General features: G+C 33.5%; 2 protein-coding genes across 4 annotated transcripts; one reads left to right on the top strand and one right to left on the bottom strand.

The window, feature by feature from the left end:
- Positions 1–842: 842 nt before the first annotated feature.
- On the bottom strand, positions 843–5275 carry LOC120212724 (protein TIFY 4B-like). Of its 2 annotated transcripts, none has more exons than XM_039210944.1 (9): positions 5081–5275; positions 4791–4954; positions 4563–4690; positions 3983–4073; positions 3743–3893; positions 3202–3261; positions 2520–2583; positions 1363–1577; positions 843–957 (listed from the first exon to the last, which is right to left on the bottom strand). In XM_039210944.1, the coding sequence occupies exons 1-9, from the start codon at positions 5217–5219 to the stop codon at positions 908–910; spliced, it is 1062 nt and encodes a 353-aa protein (XP_039066875.1). In that variant the 5' UTR covers positions 5220–5275; the 3' UTR covers positions 843–907. The 2 variants fall into 2 exon arrangements, with proteins under 2 accessions (XP_039066875.1, XP_039066876.1); XM_039210945.1 differs by having other exon boundaries at positions 2520–2577.
- Positions 5276–9868: 4593 nt separating this feature from the next.
- LOC120212723 (armadillo repeat-containing protein LFR) lies at positions 9869–12975 on the top strand. Of its 2 annotated transcripts, none has more exons than XM_039210943.1 (8): positions 9869–10070; positions 10215–10381; positions 10502–10644; positions 10729–10985; positions 11503–11608; positions 11705–11843; positions 11928–12055; positions 12192–12975. In XM_039210943.1, exons 1-8 carry the CDS (start codon positions 9890–9892, stop codon positions 12445–12447), a joined length of 1377 nt encoding a protein of 458 aa, XP_039066874.1. In that variant the 5' UTR covers positions 9869–9889; the 3' UTR covers positions 12448–12975. The 2 variants fall into 2 exon arrangements, with proteins under 2 accessions (XP_039066874.1, XP_039066873.1); XM_039210942.1 differs by having other exon boundaries at positions 10212–10381.
- The last annotated feature ends 4411 nt before the right edge of the window (positions 12976–17386 follow it).

Raw genomic sequence — 17386 nt, 5'->3', positions numbered from 1 at the left:
TCCCAGCTTTGGACACTCAGATTGATTTGGATACGCATTGTGTTCGTGAATAATTTTATCGTGTTGTTTGACCTTGATTTGTGATTTATCGATAATCTTTCAATAATTTCATCCTTTTTTTGGTTCGTCAGTCGATGCAATCAAATTTTTTATATCTTTATTTTGTTCGAGTATTTTGATTAGGTTCTTAACATTTTCTTTCTTTGGTCCTTAGTTTTTGTATCAATGGTTATAGGAAAATGTCCTAATTATAATTTAGTTTACACTTACAATTATACTTGTAAATCTTTATTATAATTCTAGATATTTTCTATTTTTAATAAAACCAAGGGTTTCTATAAATAAATAAAAAACTTCAACGTTCTCATATTTTGCATAACTTTTAAAATTATACAGAATAATTTTAAAGTTGTTTGCATAAGGTACACAATATTAAATATGTAAATTTTAACTAATATAACTAATTTTTCAAATTCAGAACTTTATTATTCAATCGATAAGACATACTTTACCAACGCAGGTGCGGGAACCTCGAGCGTAGCTGAGTTATAAAGTCTAATGAAATTGAAAGTAAGAAGCAGATACAGATAATGTAATTAACACAAAATATACATACATATCAAGGTTAAAAGCAAAGCATTGCTTGCCGCTACAACTGGCTCTCTTCTATATCTTAGAGCCAAGAAGAGATCTCAACATCAGAAACAAGAAATTCCCGAAGATGATCCTCCTCAGCATCGCAAAGTACAAAATTGATCAAACAACTCCATCATATACCATTCACAACATATATAGGTGCATATATGAAGGCATGTCAAAGGCTCTCTCCAGTTACTTTCCCTCTCTCCTATGTCCGCTATGGGTAATGCACCTAAAGAACATCTCTCTTTACTTAAGCCCCAATAAATTAGTATGATGATGCATAAAAGGCACATTTGACTCGGTGTTCTTTACCACCTGCATGGAAATTAAAACATAATGTATGATTCCACACCCCATACTCCAAAGGCTGACCGGAGAGTAAACTATATGAATAATTTACGAGCAATTAGATATAAACATTATCCAAATCAAATAAATACGTAACTTGGACATTCCCCAAATAGAACTGCAACTAAATCATTTCACAAGGTTGACAATATCATGGTGGTCTCTTGTAACTTGAAATCTAACATAATTCTAATACTAATATGCGTGTGTTCGTGCGTCAATACAGGCATCCATCAGCTGCAGTTTTTACAAAAACCAGACATTTGCTCATTTATATGACTGTATCGAGTATAGTGCAGTACTAGGTATGAATACAAATTAAGTAGCATATTTATATCACTAAAATATATCGAAGTTAAATTCAAAACTTACTTTCATCATTGAGATCTACAGAAAGATTCACAAGCTTTGCTTGGTTGTCAGATGAGCTACAAAATGCATGTGGCACTGTAGATTGTGGCGGAGAACTTGTTCCACTCCGACTTGATTGTTCATTTGAGTAGTGAGTTCCTATCAGCTGGCTCAGATGCATCTCAAAGCTAGAAGAAGTTTGTCCTGCATGCTTCCTGCCTTTAAAAAATCTTCCCCTAACAGAAACATAATCCAGAAAGAAATTTAAAGGGTTAATACACAAATTGGTCGTTGAAGCATACCCCTTTCATGATTTTGCACCTGAAGAAAAATTTTCATCGTTAGATACCTAAATCTATCAAACAAGAGTTGTCCAAGTGAGTAACATCATACATAAATGCCAACGTAGCTCAACTGATAAATGGTCATATGCCAAGGTGAAACACAACAGCATTTCCAGGCCAGCAAATTTTTGTCATACTTTAAAATAATAAATTAAAAATTTTGGACTAAAAGGTTAAATAAAAAATCTAGGAAAAGAAGAGAGAGAGAGGAGTAGTTGGCAAGATTGGAGGCAGGCTGGGGAAGAAAAGTGCAAGAGGAGAGTGAAGAAGATAGAGGGCAAGGCGGCTGCAGCGGCTGATTGATAGCTGGTCTACCTTGGGCTGGCCATTACCCTGTCTGATTCCTTCCCCTTTTCCCTTTCTCTGTCTGATTCCTTCCCCGTTTTTCCAGGTTTTTCTTTTCATCCTCTTAAGATAGTTTTTAAAAAATTAAAAAAAAATCCAATCCAAATGATATTATTTATATTTAGTTTTCTAATTCAAAAGAATAAAATTAAAATTAAAACAAATAAACTTGATAATAAAAATAAAATAAAATTTTGCTAATGTGTGAAATTGATCACGTGTCACATTTTTATATTGGTAAAAATCTAACATGTCAGTAAAAGCTTATGGTCGATGATTAACATGACTGACAGAAGTAAATTTTGGATACTTAATCGTAATTTTTTAATTCAGACACTAAACCATGAAAAAAAGATATAGCTTAGCAGATACGTTGTTTATTAGTCCATATTTAAAACTTAAAAATTGAAATGCAGTAGCTTGACAGGTGTAGCAACTTGAGATTAGGGCTACATTTAGTAAATGATATCTTAGGTAAAATATAGATACCTGTCTTTTCGCTTTTCAAGATATCGCTGCAATGATACTTTTCTGTTCATCTGCCCATCTATATCTTAAGACCGAGCAGCAAGTGTTACAACAGGAAATAAAGAACCAATAATCATATGTTATCAAGCAGTAAAAAAGAACTTTTATTTCCCCAATCATCAATGGAGTATCATGAATGCCCCAAGGTATTAACTGAGATATTTTCAAGCAACCATTTGAATATGCTTTTCAAGAGTTCATTTATACTGACCATGACTAACATGATCACTTCCTTTTATGTTGCATAAAAAAGTGGGAACTAACTCCAGAACTGCAGAATTGAGCTTCATAATGATGACTAAAAAATAAGGATCAGTCTCCTCCATCACCTTGCTAGGTCATAGGCATTCTTTTCGGGTTTTATCTATAACCAAGTATATACCTCAGAAAATAGGTAAAGTTCATAGTAGATAAAACATAGTGTTTTATCTCTTAGGCAATTTCTCCACATTTGAGATAATTCATCATGATAATGGACCGCTTGGCTAGACCCTAGCATTTGGCTTCAAAATATAGTCACTGAAATTCAAAGATCTTTTTCTATTCAAGTTATTTATACTCTAGGAAACAAGAGCTATGATAGCATTTACACATTAAAGAGCACTATAAAAACTATAAATGAGGGGGGTGGGGAATGCCATACCAGAGTCACGACTGATGTTTCCTTTTTCCCTAAACTGCTGCTGGTATTCTATCATCTTTCCTGCAAAAGCAATAATCACAATCATTAGATTATCACCAAGTTAGTTAATTCAGCATTAAGATTTAAAAAAATGGTCAACCATGTAATGGTATTGGATTAACTACAACTCAGCATTCAAGTATGTGCCACTCTAATGCCAATACAATATTTTTGTGTTTAGTATAAGATCCAAAATTTTTACACACTGCATCTAGCTCTTTATACACATACAATTTGAAGGGAAGAAATACAATCTACAAAAATCATGCCCACAGGAAATCATAAAAGAGATAAAAGTCAGTTTCCTTCTATATAGATAGCAAAGAGATATGTTTCAAGTGCAAACAGATTATGCTAATCTGCTCCAAGGGTTTTCTTTTCTATAATCAGAAATGCTAATCTGCTACAGTTAAAGTATAGCATAGATATTTTTCAATACCATAATTTGCTTCCTTGCAATGGCCAAATAAAGCAATTCATTTAACCATTTGAAGACACTAACCAGTTTGAATGGTATGAGAGTTCAAGGCAGTAGAAGCAACAAGGTTATTTTTGTCTCCAGCTTCTTGTACATGGCCGATAAAGGACCTAAGGTCAGCGTTGTCCCGGGTAAAATCAATAGGAGAAGCTGCAAGATGCATGATTTCGTGTGCCTACAAACTCATATTTGGATGCATTGGAAGAAGGCCAACAAGCATTGTTCTCCAGGTACATATCCACAAAAAGGAGGAAGCTTCATTACCTTAGCAAGCGGTACTCCATCATACACATCGATCTTTCCACAGTAAAAAATCGTCATTTGCCCACCCAGCTCATTTGTTTCACACTGATTTCTGTCAAACAATGCTTCCATTGAGAGCCTAAACTAAAGAATACACACAAGAGTATACAACCATGCATTACCTTGTAAATCCAAATTGAATGTAATTAACACAGCCTATCCATATATACATACATATATGTTGAAGCAAGTTGTTACTGTTAGCCTTGACCATATTACCAGTGTTAAGGTAATATCCACACAAAATACAAAATTATACTCTCGACATTTAACATTCTATAGATTCATTTCCATAGATTAACTGAAGGGAAAGATGATAGCACTGCAGGATTTTCCATAAAGGCGGAACTACTCTAAGCCGAATGAAAATTTTAGAGAGTCAATAAATATTATTCCTTCTGAAAACCCAATTATTCAATTGCATCTATGTAAAACATATAAATGAATAAATAGACTGTAAAATACAAGTACATCAATACCAAAGAAACCGGATAAAACCATCAATTCAAAGTACACTTAAGGATAGGAAATAGAATTAAACCTAGGAGAACGAATCTTCTTATCCTTTTCACCGCCCTGACAACTCATCTCCACCACCGGAGCAGTTTTCAAAGGACCTTCTTCTCCAACGACGATTTCTTTTGCTGAATTACCAGAATTTGAAGCTAGCTAAAAATAGCATTCCAAGATCATTATCTACTTATCCAAATAACAATTGTAAACAAACAGTACAAAAAAGTAGAAATACATGAAAGAGGAGTGAACTCACATCATGCGCCACTACATTTTGCGGAGGAACTGGTGGAGGAGGTGGACAAAGGACGATTTTCCGGAGAGCACAGGCGGTGGAATCTTCGTTGTTTTCCAACAATGCCTTGAGCGAAATCACTTGCTGAATTGCCTGCGATTTGTTCCATGACGGTCTTCGCATCCCTGTCAAGGTTTATTTATTACATATTATTCATGTCCCTCCATGTTTCGCGGTCTTCTAGATACGGTTAAGAAAAAAGAAAATAACGATGAAAACCAAAAGAGAGGGGGATGTCTAAGGAAAAGCACCTTTTTCTTTGAGGAATTTGCGACAATCTTCGCGAGTGAGTTGAGAAATGTCTTCTTCGGTTAATTGGATGAGGGGTTTATTAAGTATCGAACTGAATGATACCGTTGTAGTCGCCTCTGTCCTTACCACAGCCTCCATCTAACCGTCGCCGGAAAACTCAAAATAGTGGCATCACTTTCTCTTGCTAAAGTACAAAGGGGAAAAGGCTAATAAAAAACAAGGAAAAATAAGGGAAAATATATATATCGTAAATAATTCAAACGAAACAAATTTAGAGAAATATAAGTGTTTAAAAATTAATTTAAGTACAACCTCATCTTGTGTGATAAAGAAATTTATATTATTCAAGTCTTGAGTTCAAGTATAAAAATTATTATTATTATTTCTTAAACTTTTTTAAATTAATCAAAAAATTAATTAATTAATTTAAGGTCTATGTTAATTATTACAAAATTTCTAAATTCATCGTAAAGAAATTATGAGTTCTATAGAATATAATAAATAATTAAAATTCATCACGAAAAAAAATTATATATTTGTCGTCTAATGATGAGCTTTATTTTTTAATATATTTTTTTAAACTCATCTCCAAACAAAATTTGAACGGTTGTACTTTTCAAAACTTTTGTTCCTCACCCATAATATTTTCCAAATTTTGTTCTCTTTTATGTGTTAATTGTCAATATTTATTACTTAACACACAAGAGTGTGTTTTTATTTTAATTAATAAAATATTATATTCTATGTTTCTTTCAACTTAAATTCATAAGTATCTAAAATTTATTATTTTTCATAATATAATTAAAATAATAATAATAATAATAATAATAATAATATATGTTCCATTAAACTTTTAATTTGTTCTATCATTTAGGAATAATAGTATCGTGAATCAAATGAATATCGTTAGAAAAAATAATCAATATATATTAATAGGGATAGACATTTAATTTGAGTCAGGCGGATTTTCATCCAATCCTACTGGGTCAAAGTTTTTTAAAATCAGAGTTAGGTCAGGTTAGATTGTGATACACGAGAAAGAATATCAAATTCGAGTTGGAATCGGATTTAAAGTAAAAATATCCAACCCGATCTGATTTAATATAATTATAAATTAATATTTAAAATATTTACAAAAATAACATTATATATATGATGTGATCCTGCCGAGCACCAAAATCGTTCAGAGCATCCTCACAACTTTGAAATTCTTCCAAGTTGATTCTAATGGAGTTCTTCCTTATTTCATTATTTATTGGCTTATTTATGCATTACATGTGACATATACATGATTTGACACCTTAGATTATACTTTAATATTCATATGTTTTCATTTACTTGCATTGATATTCATGCATATCCTATGATATCAAATATTTACTTAGCTTAATTCATGCATTTGTTATGTTTCACATTGTTAAAATAAGCTTGCATATCATTTGCATAATTATCATAAGCATGCGACATATTATCATTGCATTCCTAGCTCATTATCTATCTAAGTACTTGTTTGCATGCTTTACCTAGGTACATTGGAAGCTAAGGCAACTTATGGCAGCTCATGGACTTAGCTGAAAGAAGCTGAACTTAGCTGGAGTGTAGCTGAGTTGAAGACTAAAGGCAGCTGGAGGTAGCTGAAGTGTTAGTTGAGTAGTTGGAGTGACACTAGCTAGCTATATAATTTTATTGCTTGTTTAGTGTTGTATCTATAAGCCGATTATTATGTGTATTTTTCTTCTTTGAGTGATATTATAATTCTTGTTAGCTGAAATGCTACTTCGTTCATTTGATAAACTGTTAAAAACCTGATATATTAAATTGGCTTAAACTCAAAATAAACCCTTTTTGATTAAGTCCCTAAGCTATTTTTTGGTCAAAAATAAATCCTTAAACTATTATATGTAAACATTATAATTATCTAAACTATTTTTTTGGTCAAAATAAGCTCCTAAACTATGCTCCTTTTTTGCTTTTTAAGTCACTCCCTACACTATTTTTGGCCAAAACAAGTGCCAAATTGTCTGACATGTCAACATCTCACTGGTCAAAAGAATTTTTTCTAACTGAAAATATGACAATACTTGGAACTACTATATATATAATAGTTTAAGGAATTCTTTTGAACGAAAAATAGTTTATGGACTTAAATAAAAAGGGATACATAGTTCAGGGGCTTATTTTTGCTTTATGCCAATTATATTATCAAGCAAATTGGCTCTGCAATGGTTGAAGTTCTAGTTTGTGCTGTGTCTGGTATGAAACCTCAATTCATGACCTTTTACTTCATGGATACCAAGAGGAGGATGTAACAGTTGATTATGATAGAAACTGTGGGAAACTATACGATTACCTTTCAAAGGATCAGTTTTGATAAATTATTAACTTATTTTTTCCTTGGTTCTTTTTAGTTTTGCGTTATTGGTCCGCATAAGTTATTTAGAGACTTTGGTTCCATTTATGCCATCTGGGTTTGAGACCTTGGGTAAATCTTCCTTGTATTTAATATTTAGCATGTTTCTGTAGCAGTGTTACTTTAGCCTGCTAAATTCATTATTTTTTGTATTTTTTATGTGTATATTAAATGGTTTGGCCTTTTCTATTTTTTGGCAGATTGCTTCGGAAGGACTCAAACTCCGTGTCTTTGAGGTTTCACTGGCTGATCTTCAGGGAGGCGACGAGGATCATGATTTCAGAAAGATTCATTTAAGAGCTGAAGATGTTCAAGGGAAAAACGTGTTGACCAACTTCTGGGTATGTCAAATACAAGTATCTTTTTTATGCCATTGTTCCTTTGTTGTTTTTCTTGATAAATTAACAAATTTGCTTTGTTTCCTTTTTCAAATTTCCAGGGCATGAATTTTACAACAGACAAACCAAGGTCTCTGGTGCGCAAATGGCAAACTCTGATTGAAGCTCATGTGGATGTGAAGAAAACTGACAATTACACTTTGAGAGTGTTCTACATTGAGACGCCCAAACCAGGTTAAGAGGACTTGTTATGCTCAGTCCAGTCAGATTAGACAGGTATAATCGCATTTTGTAATGGAATTTTATCAGCTCACATGCCTTTATATATTTTAACTTTCACTTGTTATGCTCAGTCCAGCCAGATTAGAGAGGTATGGGTAAGATTTTGCTTAGTATTGTATTGAATAGACAATCTGTTACTCCTTGGATACTTATGTACTAGTACGGAACATATATACAGTTATTTTTAATAGTTCAAACCCTTTCAAACATCCATGTCAAGGTTTATTTGGTTGAATTACTTGGGGCCTATAATCCATGTTTTGTACTTGTCATTTTAAGATTTTATTACTTTCCATTAGGGATGGTCACTCAATCCGAACCCGACGGGTTCCGACCGACCCGATCAGATATGATTTTTTTTTTTAAAATTATGGTCGGGTCGGGTTCGGGTTTATGATAAAAAATACCCGACCCGAAAAAAATAATTTTACTTTATATATTTAGGAATAATTATAATAATACCCCTCTATATATAATTTTTTCAATTAAATCACTGTTTTTATTGAATAAAAATAATTTTTTTATTATTTCGGGTCGGGTCTCGGGTGGAGGCTTCCTTGTTCTCGGGTCAAGTCGGGTGGACCAAAAACCCGACCCATACCCATCCCTACTTTCCATGTAAAGATTTCAATAGTGTAATTTCGAAGTACGTAATTGTGTCTTTTGGTTCTTGAACATCCTCTTGGTCGTCACATTGAGCCTCGTCTTAACCGTGATCCAGATTAAGAATCTCATGCCTATCCTAACCGGCTAACCCAAACCATGAAGAATTGGGGTTGCTCACTGTACTCCCAACTTTTTCATAAAAGCTCGCCTAATAGTCATTTCAATCGAAGGTTAAATATCAGGTCCGTAAGATATATCAATATCAAGGAGGTCAAATATAAGGATAAAGTACTCAAACTTTGATGCTGTATTCAGTGCTACAGGATTGAAGGACATGAGATAGCTAGTCATGGTGGCTGCTGAAGTGGGTGTTTGGGTTTTTGTAAACATACAGATCGTTAGAGAATGAACCTTTGTCTATAGTATCAGTCAAAAGTTTAGGGGATGAAGTCAATCATTAAGGAGATGAATTGGCTCATGACATAAGAATTGATTGACGGTTTGATAAATAACAGTATCCGCAAAATTTGAACATAATGAGGTGTTGGAATAAAACACTCAAATGAAGCAAGGAACTCTCCCTTTTTTATTTTTATTCTTCGCGCCTAGGATTACATCCCGTTAAACATTCAATTTGCAATGTGTGAATCTCTATCTAAATTCCAATTAGTTTTAGGTATGTATTGGCTTTGAACTTTTTTTTTTTGTACCACAAAAAAAATAAGGTTACAAAAACTGTGGCACTTTAGGAGCATGTCACGTGACATCTAATATATGTTATATAGAATTTTAATAAAAATAATATTTAAGAAAAACTTAAAGATATTTTTTAGATTTTTCGATCTTTAAAGTTCTTTTATGAATATTCTAGATGTTTTTCAAATTTAAAATATATTAACATTCTTACAGATTCATATAATTTTTTTAATAAAAATAAATTAAAATCTATGCATAACAATTAAAAATTTAGAAATGTAACTGAATAAAAAATTAAATACATTCAGAGGTTAAAATACAATTTAAGTCCTTTATTACGTACATGGGAAAAATCGGCCCGGATTAATTCGGGCCTTCTTTTGGTCAGCCCAGTCTTATAATATTATTATAAATATCACTGTGTATAAATTCCAGCTAATTACAGAGCAAATCGACAAAAAAAAAAAAAACGAAGTATGCAGAAGAGAGAGCAGGGTAAATCATGTGGTGCGGCGGCTGGCAACGGCACGCCACCACCGAAGAGAGGCCGACCATTTGGAAGCACAGCTGCTAGCGTAGCCTCCGCCTCCGCCGCTGATTCAGTGGCTCCGTCCACTCTCCTCGGTCCTTCCCTCCAAGTCCACAACTCCTTCTCTGGTAAACCCTAACTTATAATTAAAATCAAAGAAACAGCAGTCCGTTCACTATTTTAATTAGCATTTTTTTCTTAATTGAAATTAATTTCGTAGTAATTTCGTCTTAAGGTTGGAATATTAAATTTGTTATTGCTACTGGTAGTAGAACAGAACAATAAAAGGATAGTTCTAGCGCTTCAAAGTGGGTTGAAGAGTGAGTTAACTTGGGCTTTGAACACACTCACATTGCTCTCTTTCAAAGAGAAAGACGATATCCGTAAAGATGCCTGCTTGGCCAAAATTCCGGGCTTGCTCGATGCTCTTCTTCAAATTGTAGGTTCTTTTTACGACTTGATAAACTTCAATTTTATGATTTGGTATAAATTGGTGCCATTTTTTATAATATATAAAAATAAATTATGTATTTGATATGGTGGTTATGATATGGAGCAGATAGACGATTGGCGTGATATAGCACTGCCTAAGGAACATAGAAAGGGACACAGGGCTAGAACATTGGGTGCAAATTCTGTTGTAACAGGATTTGGCAATGAGTATGAGGCATTGGGATCGAATACCTTGCTGCCGCAGTCTGGGTAGGCTTTAACACTGTTTTTGTTGTCGTCTTGTTGGTTTTATGTAGAAGGAAATAAATTTGGACTATTTTTATGCTATTACAGTTTGGGGTCAGGTTCTTCTGCTGCTGAAATACCTGGGCAAAAGAATACAAGCAAACGCCGTCGTTCGGAGTGGTGGCTTGATGAAGATGGTTTATTTAATCTGGATGATGAGGGTCGAGCAGAGAAACAGCAGTGTGCTGTTGCGGCTTCTAACATTATACGCAACTTTTCTTTCATGCCAGAGAATGAAATTGCCATGGCTCAACATCGGCATTGCTTGGAAACTGTTTTTCAGTGTATAGAAGATCACATCATAGGTGAAATGATACTACCATTCCCATCTTTTCTCTAGTCCTGTATAGTTTAGTGTTTTGTTTGTATGTCTTTATGCCATTAAAATTATTTACTTTTTTAGATTTTATGGTAGGGTTCAAGCATTTTAGATGGTAGATATTTATTAGTTCATTGAATAGACAGGGATGATCAGGATCTTTGAATCATCCCATCAGATGCCACATTCCTGAACAGTTTGCTAGACTAATAGTATAGAAGGAAAATTATTGCATTTCTTAAATGGTCTTGAAATGTGTGCTGTTGAGTTTACTGAGTTCATCAAAGGTGAATCATCAGTAGTGGAATGAGAACTCTGATATATTCCTGCTGTTGAAAATATTTTCATTTTTCTTGTTTTTATTTCCCCTTTCTGCTTCTACAAAAAAGGCTGCCTTTCTTGTGTGCGTAATGGTATTTTTTGTCTAATATTTAATTGCAGAAGTTACGTTAACTCTTTCAATCTGTCTTCATGTGCTTTTTTAAGAGTTATTTTCTTGACAGAGGATGAGGAGCTCGTCACAAATGCTATTGAGACAATTGTAAATTTGGCCCCCTTGCTTGACCTTCGAATTTTTAGTTCTCCAAAGCCATCTTACATTAAAATAACGTGAGAATCCGATCTACTTTATTGCCTGAGTGCATATTTTTCTTTTCTAATTCCCAACTTCTGGTCATTGATTACATCTACTCTTTTACCAAACAGAGAAAAAAGTGCAGTTCAAGCTATAATGGGGATGCTAGGATCTCCCGTCAAAGCCTGGCACTGTGCGGCTTCAGAATTTCTTGGGCGCATGATTATAAACCCCGATAATGAACCTCTCTTCCTCCCTTTTGTTCCCCAGGTAAATCATTCTGCTAGAATATTTTCTCAATTAAATGCCTCGTCATGATATTAATAGTAAGACAAACTTGATGATTAATTGCAGATGTACAAGCGATTGGTAGATATTTTGAGCTTGCAAGCATTTGATGCACAAGCTGCTGCCATTGGTGCACTCTATAACCTTGTTGATGTCAACATGGACTGCAGGTTGAAGCTAGCTAGTGAGAGATGGTAAGTTTTTGTTTTCATTTTTAATTTTGTCCAATGACATAGTGATGGTGACTTACGATAATACATAGTCATGTTATTATTGAAGTTTACAGCTGAAAGGGCTATCTTATTTATGTACAATGTTCACCCAATTTAGGGCTGTTGATCGTATGCTGAAAGTGATCAAGACACCACATCCAGTGCCAGAAGTCTGCCGGAAAGCTGCAATGATAATAGAGCACCTTGCATCTGATCCTCAGAACCGGATTTCGCTGCTAGCTTATGAAAATTCTTTTGCTGAGATACTCTTTTCAGATGGTAGACATTCTGATACCTTTGCGAGAATTTTGTTTGAACTGACTTCAAAACCAAACAACAAAATTGCAGCAGTGCGTGGAATTTGGGGCATGTAATCAAGACCCTACAATTTCGATGGTTCAACTCTAATTGACTGTTCTATCTGGACATGACCTCAGCTAACTGCTGTGAACGAGCTGTAGAAAGGTTTTGCCTTGTCAAAATGTTGCTTGTAGTTTTGAATTGGTCTTACAAGTTTTAAACCTAATGAAGCTACCTATAGTCTTTGGTGTATGTGTAGCATTGCCATGCCTGAGTTAACTAAGTTGTGCTAACTGAGTTGATCAGTTCGCGAGCAGCTTGAGTTTAACTAGGTCAAAACTTGGTCAATGTTTGACTCTGCTCAAACTTGAGCTTGATTCGAGATCTTAATGAGTTGAGTCGGACAAGACTCGACTCGATAAGTTTGCGAGTAACTCGTTAATTTTTTAATATATCTATAATTAATTATGCATTATTAAACTTTTTTTAAGAATGATATATGTTAGTTTAGTGTGTTTATGGATTGTTACTTTTGTTGTAATATGGTGGTTTGGTATATTTGTGGATTATTATTTTGGAGTTAAGACTTTGAAATTGTTTCATATACTATTTTGATTTTTGTTGATGTTAAACTTGTTTGCTTATCTTTATATCAAGATTTATATGGTATTATTAGATTTTAGATATATATTTTTAAAAAGAAGGCAACATTTTGGCGAATTTAACTAGTAATTTAGTTTTTTTTTTGGTACGAGTAGAGTAAAATTTTATTGAGTTTAAATTATAATGAATTGGTTATATCCTCTTGACCTTGAGTATGTATATCGCTGTTGCACAAGGTAGATCGGTCCTGCATTTCATTAAGCATATGTTTTGAAGTCTTAAGGTTCTTCACATGAAAACCGATGCTTTACCATCGCACTGAGGAAGTTCTGTCGACCATGTATGGTATGGGAGTCCAGGTCACCACAATTGGTATTTGTATTCAATTTCCATTTAAGAGATATGACATTGGAAAGTGTAACCCTTGAGCCAGAGGAGGATTATATCAGTAATTTAAAGAGCATGTTGAGGTGTTTTGAGATTAGTTCGGGTGTTTGCATTAATTTCAGCAAGTCTTGTAGTGTGGGGGTGGGAGTTTTGATGTCGAAGGTCGAGAATTTGGCTTTGCAGATTGGTTGTAAGGTGGGTTCTTTGCCTTTATCTAGGGATTTCGTTGAGAGCTGATCCTCGGAAGGGTTTTAACTTGGGAGCCCATTATCGGGAGGTTTCAATCCAAACTTGTTGGGTTGAAGTGGTTCTTGTTAATGATTTTCTTTTTGCTCTCCCGCTCTATTATACGGCCCTTTTTGAAATTCCGAAAACTGTAATAAGATTGAGTTATAATGATAACATGTCATTGAGTATCATTAACATTGAGTTATCATGTATGATCTTTTAATTATCATTGAATAATATTAAATAATAACCCTAACTATATCGTATAAGAGTCTGTCTGAGTGATACAAGCTATAATATTAATATTAATACCATGAACTCAACACTAATATGATATAGAACATATCATACAAGGGTGGAAGAACTAATAGCCCATGTACATCATAGCACTAGATTAACATCAAGTGAAACACTCATGTAAGATAGACGAACTTGAAAGTCCAACATAATTACTCGTATATGGTGGATAAAAACAAAGGTGTAAAGATATAGTTCCTCGATCTTAGACATGTCATTGCATCATATGACCTCTATCTAGTTTATTTGGACAATTAAATTCTTATAAATTGCATTCATGAGTAATAGCTCCATGCTAAACATGAATATCCATAGAGTGCAACAATGAATTATTTTTTTTATAACACGATATGATATCTTGCAACACTTTAATAACATGGAATTCTTATTATTATACATTGTTGATGTGAACTAAGTACATGGATTATTATACCTTTATTTATGAATAGAACATGAATACTGAACGACCCCATCTACAACGATCGTTGGCACCCATCACCAATGAATAGTAGACGACCTCCTTCTGTTTTTATTTTATATTACAAATTATTTTTATATTAAATAATAAAAAATATCATGTCATATGAAAAATAATGATAAAATAATTCAGAGTGATCAAAATATGAATAATCTAAAAATTCAATAATTAAATTAAAAAATTAAAAATACATTGAGTAAAATAGGAAAGATAATAAAACTCAGTGATAAATGTTGTAATTTACCACCCCCAAAAAAAACTTGTTTGTTAACTTAAGTTGGCTAAAGATAAACTGAAATTATCAAAACAAGGGTGAAAAAGGAAATTTACTGATGATTTATGTTCTTTATCCTCAAAATTTAATTCAATGACGCTAACACTGGCAACTAATTAGATAAATAATGGAAGTTTGGCTTGCTGTTGTTGACGGCTAGGTTTAATAAACACAAGGTGAGGAAGACTGCCACGCAATCATGATGACGTGGCACATCGGCTGCACGCGTGGCATAGCTTTGGGATTTCACGATAGCGAGTTAATGAAAGCTATCACAAGGAGACAAAAGGAGGAGAAAAGGGATTAGGGATCCATTAAGGTGGGTCCCATGATTCTCCTAAAATTGAGTTTCTTCTTATTTTATTTTTATTGCTCCATAAAACGACATCCTCGTGCATTGAACCGCTTTTGTTAACTACTCAGAAAGTCCAAAGTGGACGACACGGAGTCTGGAGACGGTGAATATTATGTAATAAAACGTCTAGTTCTGCTATCTGTCTCTGTACTCCTTATAATTTTGAAACATAATCTCTTGTTTATTGAATTTTAAATCAACCATTTGAATATTATTTGATAGGAATAAATGAGTTCTGACCAGCGCTAATGCATGGTTCACTCTCAATGGTGGAACTTAGTGATAAAGTTTGGGAGAGTCAACTTAACATTTTAAAAATATTAGAAGTTTAAATTAAAATTTTCAAAAATTTTGAAGGGTTCACTTTACATTTTTAGAAATATTAGGGTATAATTATAATTTTTCAAATTTTGAGAAGATTAATGAGAATTTTTAAAAATTATTGGAGGGATTTAACTAAAAATATTAAAAAAATAATATAGGTTTCTAAAAATTGTGGGGACCAAATTAAATGTTTAAAAAAAATTAAAATCTAAACTTTAATTTTCAAAATTTTGGGGGCCCCACTAATACCCATTACCTTCCTTCCGCCTCTGTTCCCTCTTAAAATGAACAAAGAGCCGTAGTTGGTGCAAGAATGGTCATTAACCGTTAATTCTCCTTGACAGAAAAGAGAAGAAAAATAATATAAAAAAATTATGATGGGGGTAAGGGTGGAAGATGAAAAAAGATTTTTAATTAAGAATATTAAAATGAAATAAAAATTAAATTTTAAGTATAATTTTAAAAAAATTAAAAATTTAAGTATTGAAACGAATCAAAATTAATAATTTAAATATTAAAGGTATAAATTACCTGTAAATTAAAATTACCACGTCATCAGTTGGGTAAAAAAACACCGTTGCCGTAGTATCTTATATTTTTGCCCTTTTATCTGGAGATATTTTATTATAAATTTTGTGACTATGGAAAAGCGGAAGGGCATCTAATAACAAGATCGGAGGCAACGAATAAAGCGGGAAACACAGACCACGTGTCGTCTTCAAAGTCCGACAGATAACGAAAGCGAATTGCCACGTCGGATTGCTTTTTTAGTATACAACTATTTTTTTGTTTTACACGTTGCCTGAAATGTGAGTCCCACGCGTAGCGCGTGATGTAAATGCGTGCCAGGGCTCGGCGCTTTTATTTCATATTCGCGGTGAGATTTGACGGAAAGGCAAGTTTCTGATTTTTTTATTAAAAAAAATTTGGGGGTGGGTCCTGTTACACGTCATCATTAGTTGCCCACATTTCGTAAGCGTGACAACAGGCCAACAAGAGGAAATAATCTGATAGGCAACTGATTATGAGGCCTACATTCTCGGAAGTTCTATGGCCGACCGTGACTCCATCGTATCCCTTTCGTCGGACGGTTCAGATCCGTTTGCTGATCCTCATCTACGAGTCCCCTCCTTCACGCAGCTCCTACGTGTTTTTCCGTAAGAAATCTGTTTGACATATCAGATTATCTTTCAAGATTAAATTTTAAATATCAGATAATTTAATATTATCCTACTCCGCCAAAGGTTCTCTATTTACCTCTCGTACCTTGTAATCTTTAAAAAACTCAAAAATATCTTTGGCACCTAGGAAACTTGGGAGACATTTCTTTAGAAGAAGGATATCAAATATTTACTATTCATCGTGAAATCGTAATTTATTCACATGAATTCTAATAGATTCATATGATTTATTAGAATTAAATCTGTTGTCATATGAGTGTATCCTCCTAACTTACAGATATACAAAGTTATTATATCCTTACATCTTATACTCATATCGATGATCTTTATAAAACCTTTCAACCAAAACTGAGAGATACGATACGATCTAAATAAAATCATCTCAGTTTTATTCATCTCCTCTACACCTCTTCATGAAGACAATATTTAAAACATCAATCAATGATCGATCTACCATTCACTGTGCTACCTCCCCACCAAATAGACAACAATAACAAACTACCCATATAATTTTATAGTAAACCATTGTATCAGTTCCTTCTCAATCGCTTCTATAAATTCAATTAGACACATAGATAAAAATAAATAGTCCTTATGTGACCAGTGAAAACGAGAGTTGCCTCTCCATTAGTATTCCAAACTAGGAAGTAGTTTAGATAAAACTTACTAGCTAGGTTTTTGTCTTTGACTTGGACTAAAACTTAGCAACTTCTGAAAATAAAACTAGACCGAATGCATTGAGACACCTCTACTGTGTTATTATAGTGGGGATATTTTCTCCTTGGTTGAATGTGTTGAGTTGCCTGTTCATTAACTAATCGAAGGAAGTCTTTGTTATCCAAGAGAAACTAAGATGCTCCATAATGGGGCATTGTTGACATGATTT

Source organism: Hibiscus syriacus, unplaced genomic scaffold, assembly GCF_006381635.1.
Source record: "Hibiscus syriacus cultivar Baekdansim isolate YM2019G1 unplaced genomic scaffold, ASM638163v2 tig00110015_pilon, whole genome shotgun sequence".
Lineage (NCBI taxonomy): Eukaryota > Viridiplantae > Streptophyta > Magnoliopsida > Malvales > Malvaceae > Hibiscus > Hibiscus syriacus.
This window is presented reverse-complemented; position numbering and strand designations above follow the sequence as displayed.

Bases quoted from the DNA above. Each gene is read 5' to 3' on its own strand.
- LOC120212724 (XM_039210944.1), bottom strand. From the start codon at position 5,219: ATGGAGGCTGTGGTAAGGACAGAGGCGACTACAACGGTATCATTCAGT. The intron at 4,691-4,790 runs GTGAGTTCACTC...TGCTATTTTTAG, and splicing joins AAAATGTAGTGGCGCATGAT to CTAGCTTCAAATTCTGGTAA. The intron at 3,262-3,742 runs GTTAGTGTCTTC...TTGCTTTTGCAG, and splicing joins CTCTCATACCATTCAAACTG to GAAAGATGATAGAATACCAG.
- LOC120212723 (XM_039210942.1), top strand. From the start codon at position 9,890: ATGCAGAAGAGAGAGCAGGGTAAATCATGTGGTGCGGCGGCTGGCAAC. The intron at 10,645-10,728 runs GTAGGCTTTAAC...ATGCTATTACAG, and splicing joins ACCTTGCTGCCGCAGTCTGG to TTTGGGGTCAGGTTCTTCTG. The intron at 11,844-11,927 runs GTAAATCATTCT...GATTAATTGCAG, and splicing joins TCCTCCCTTTTGTTCCCCAG to ATGTACAAGCGATTGGTAGA.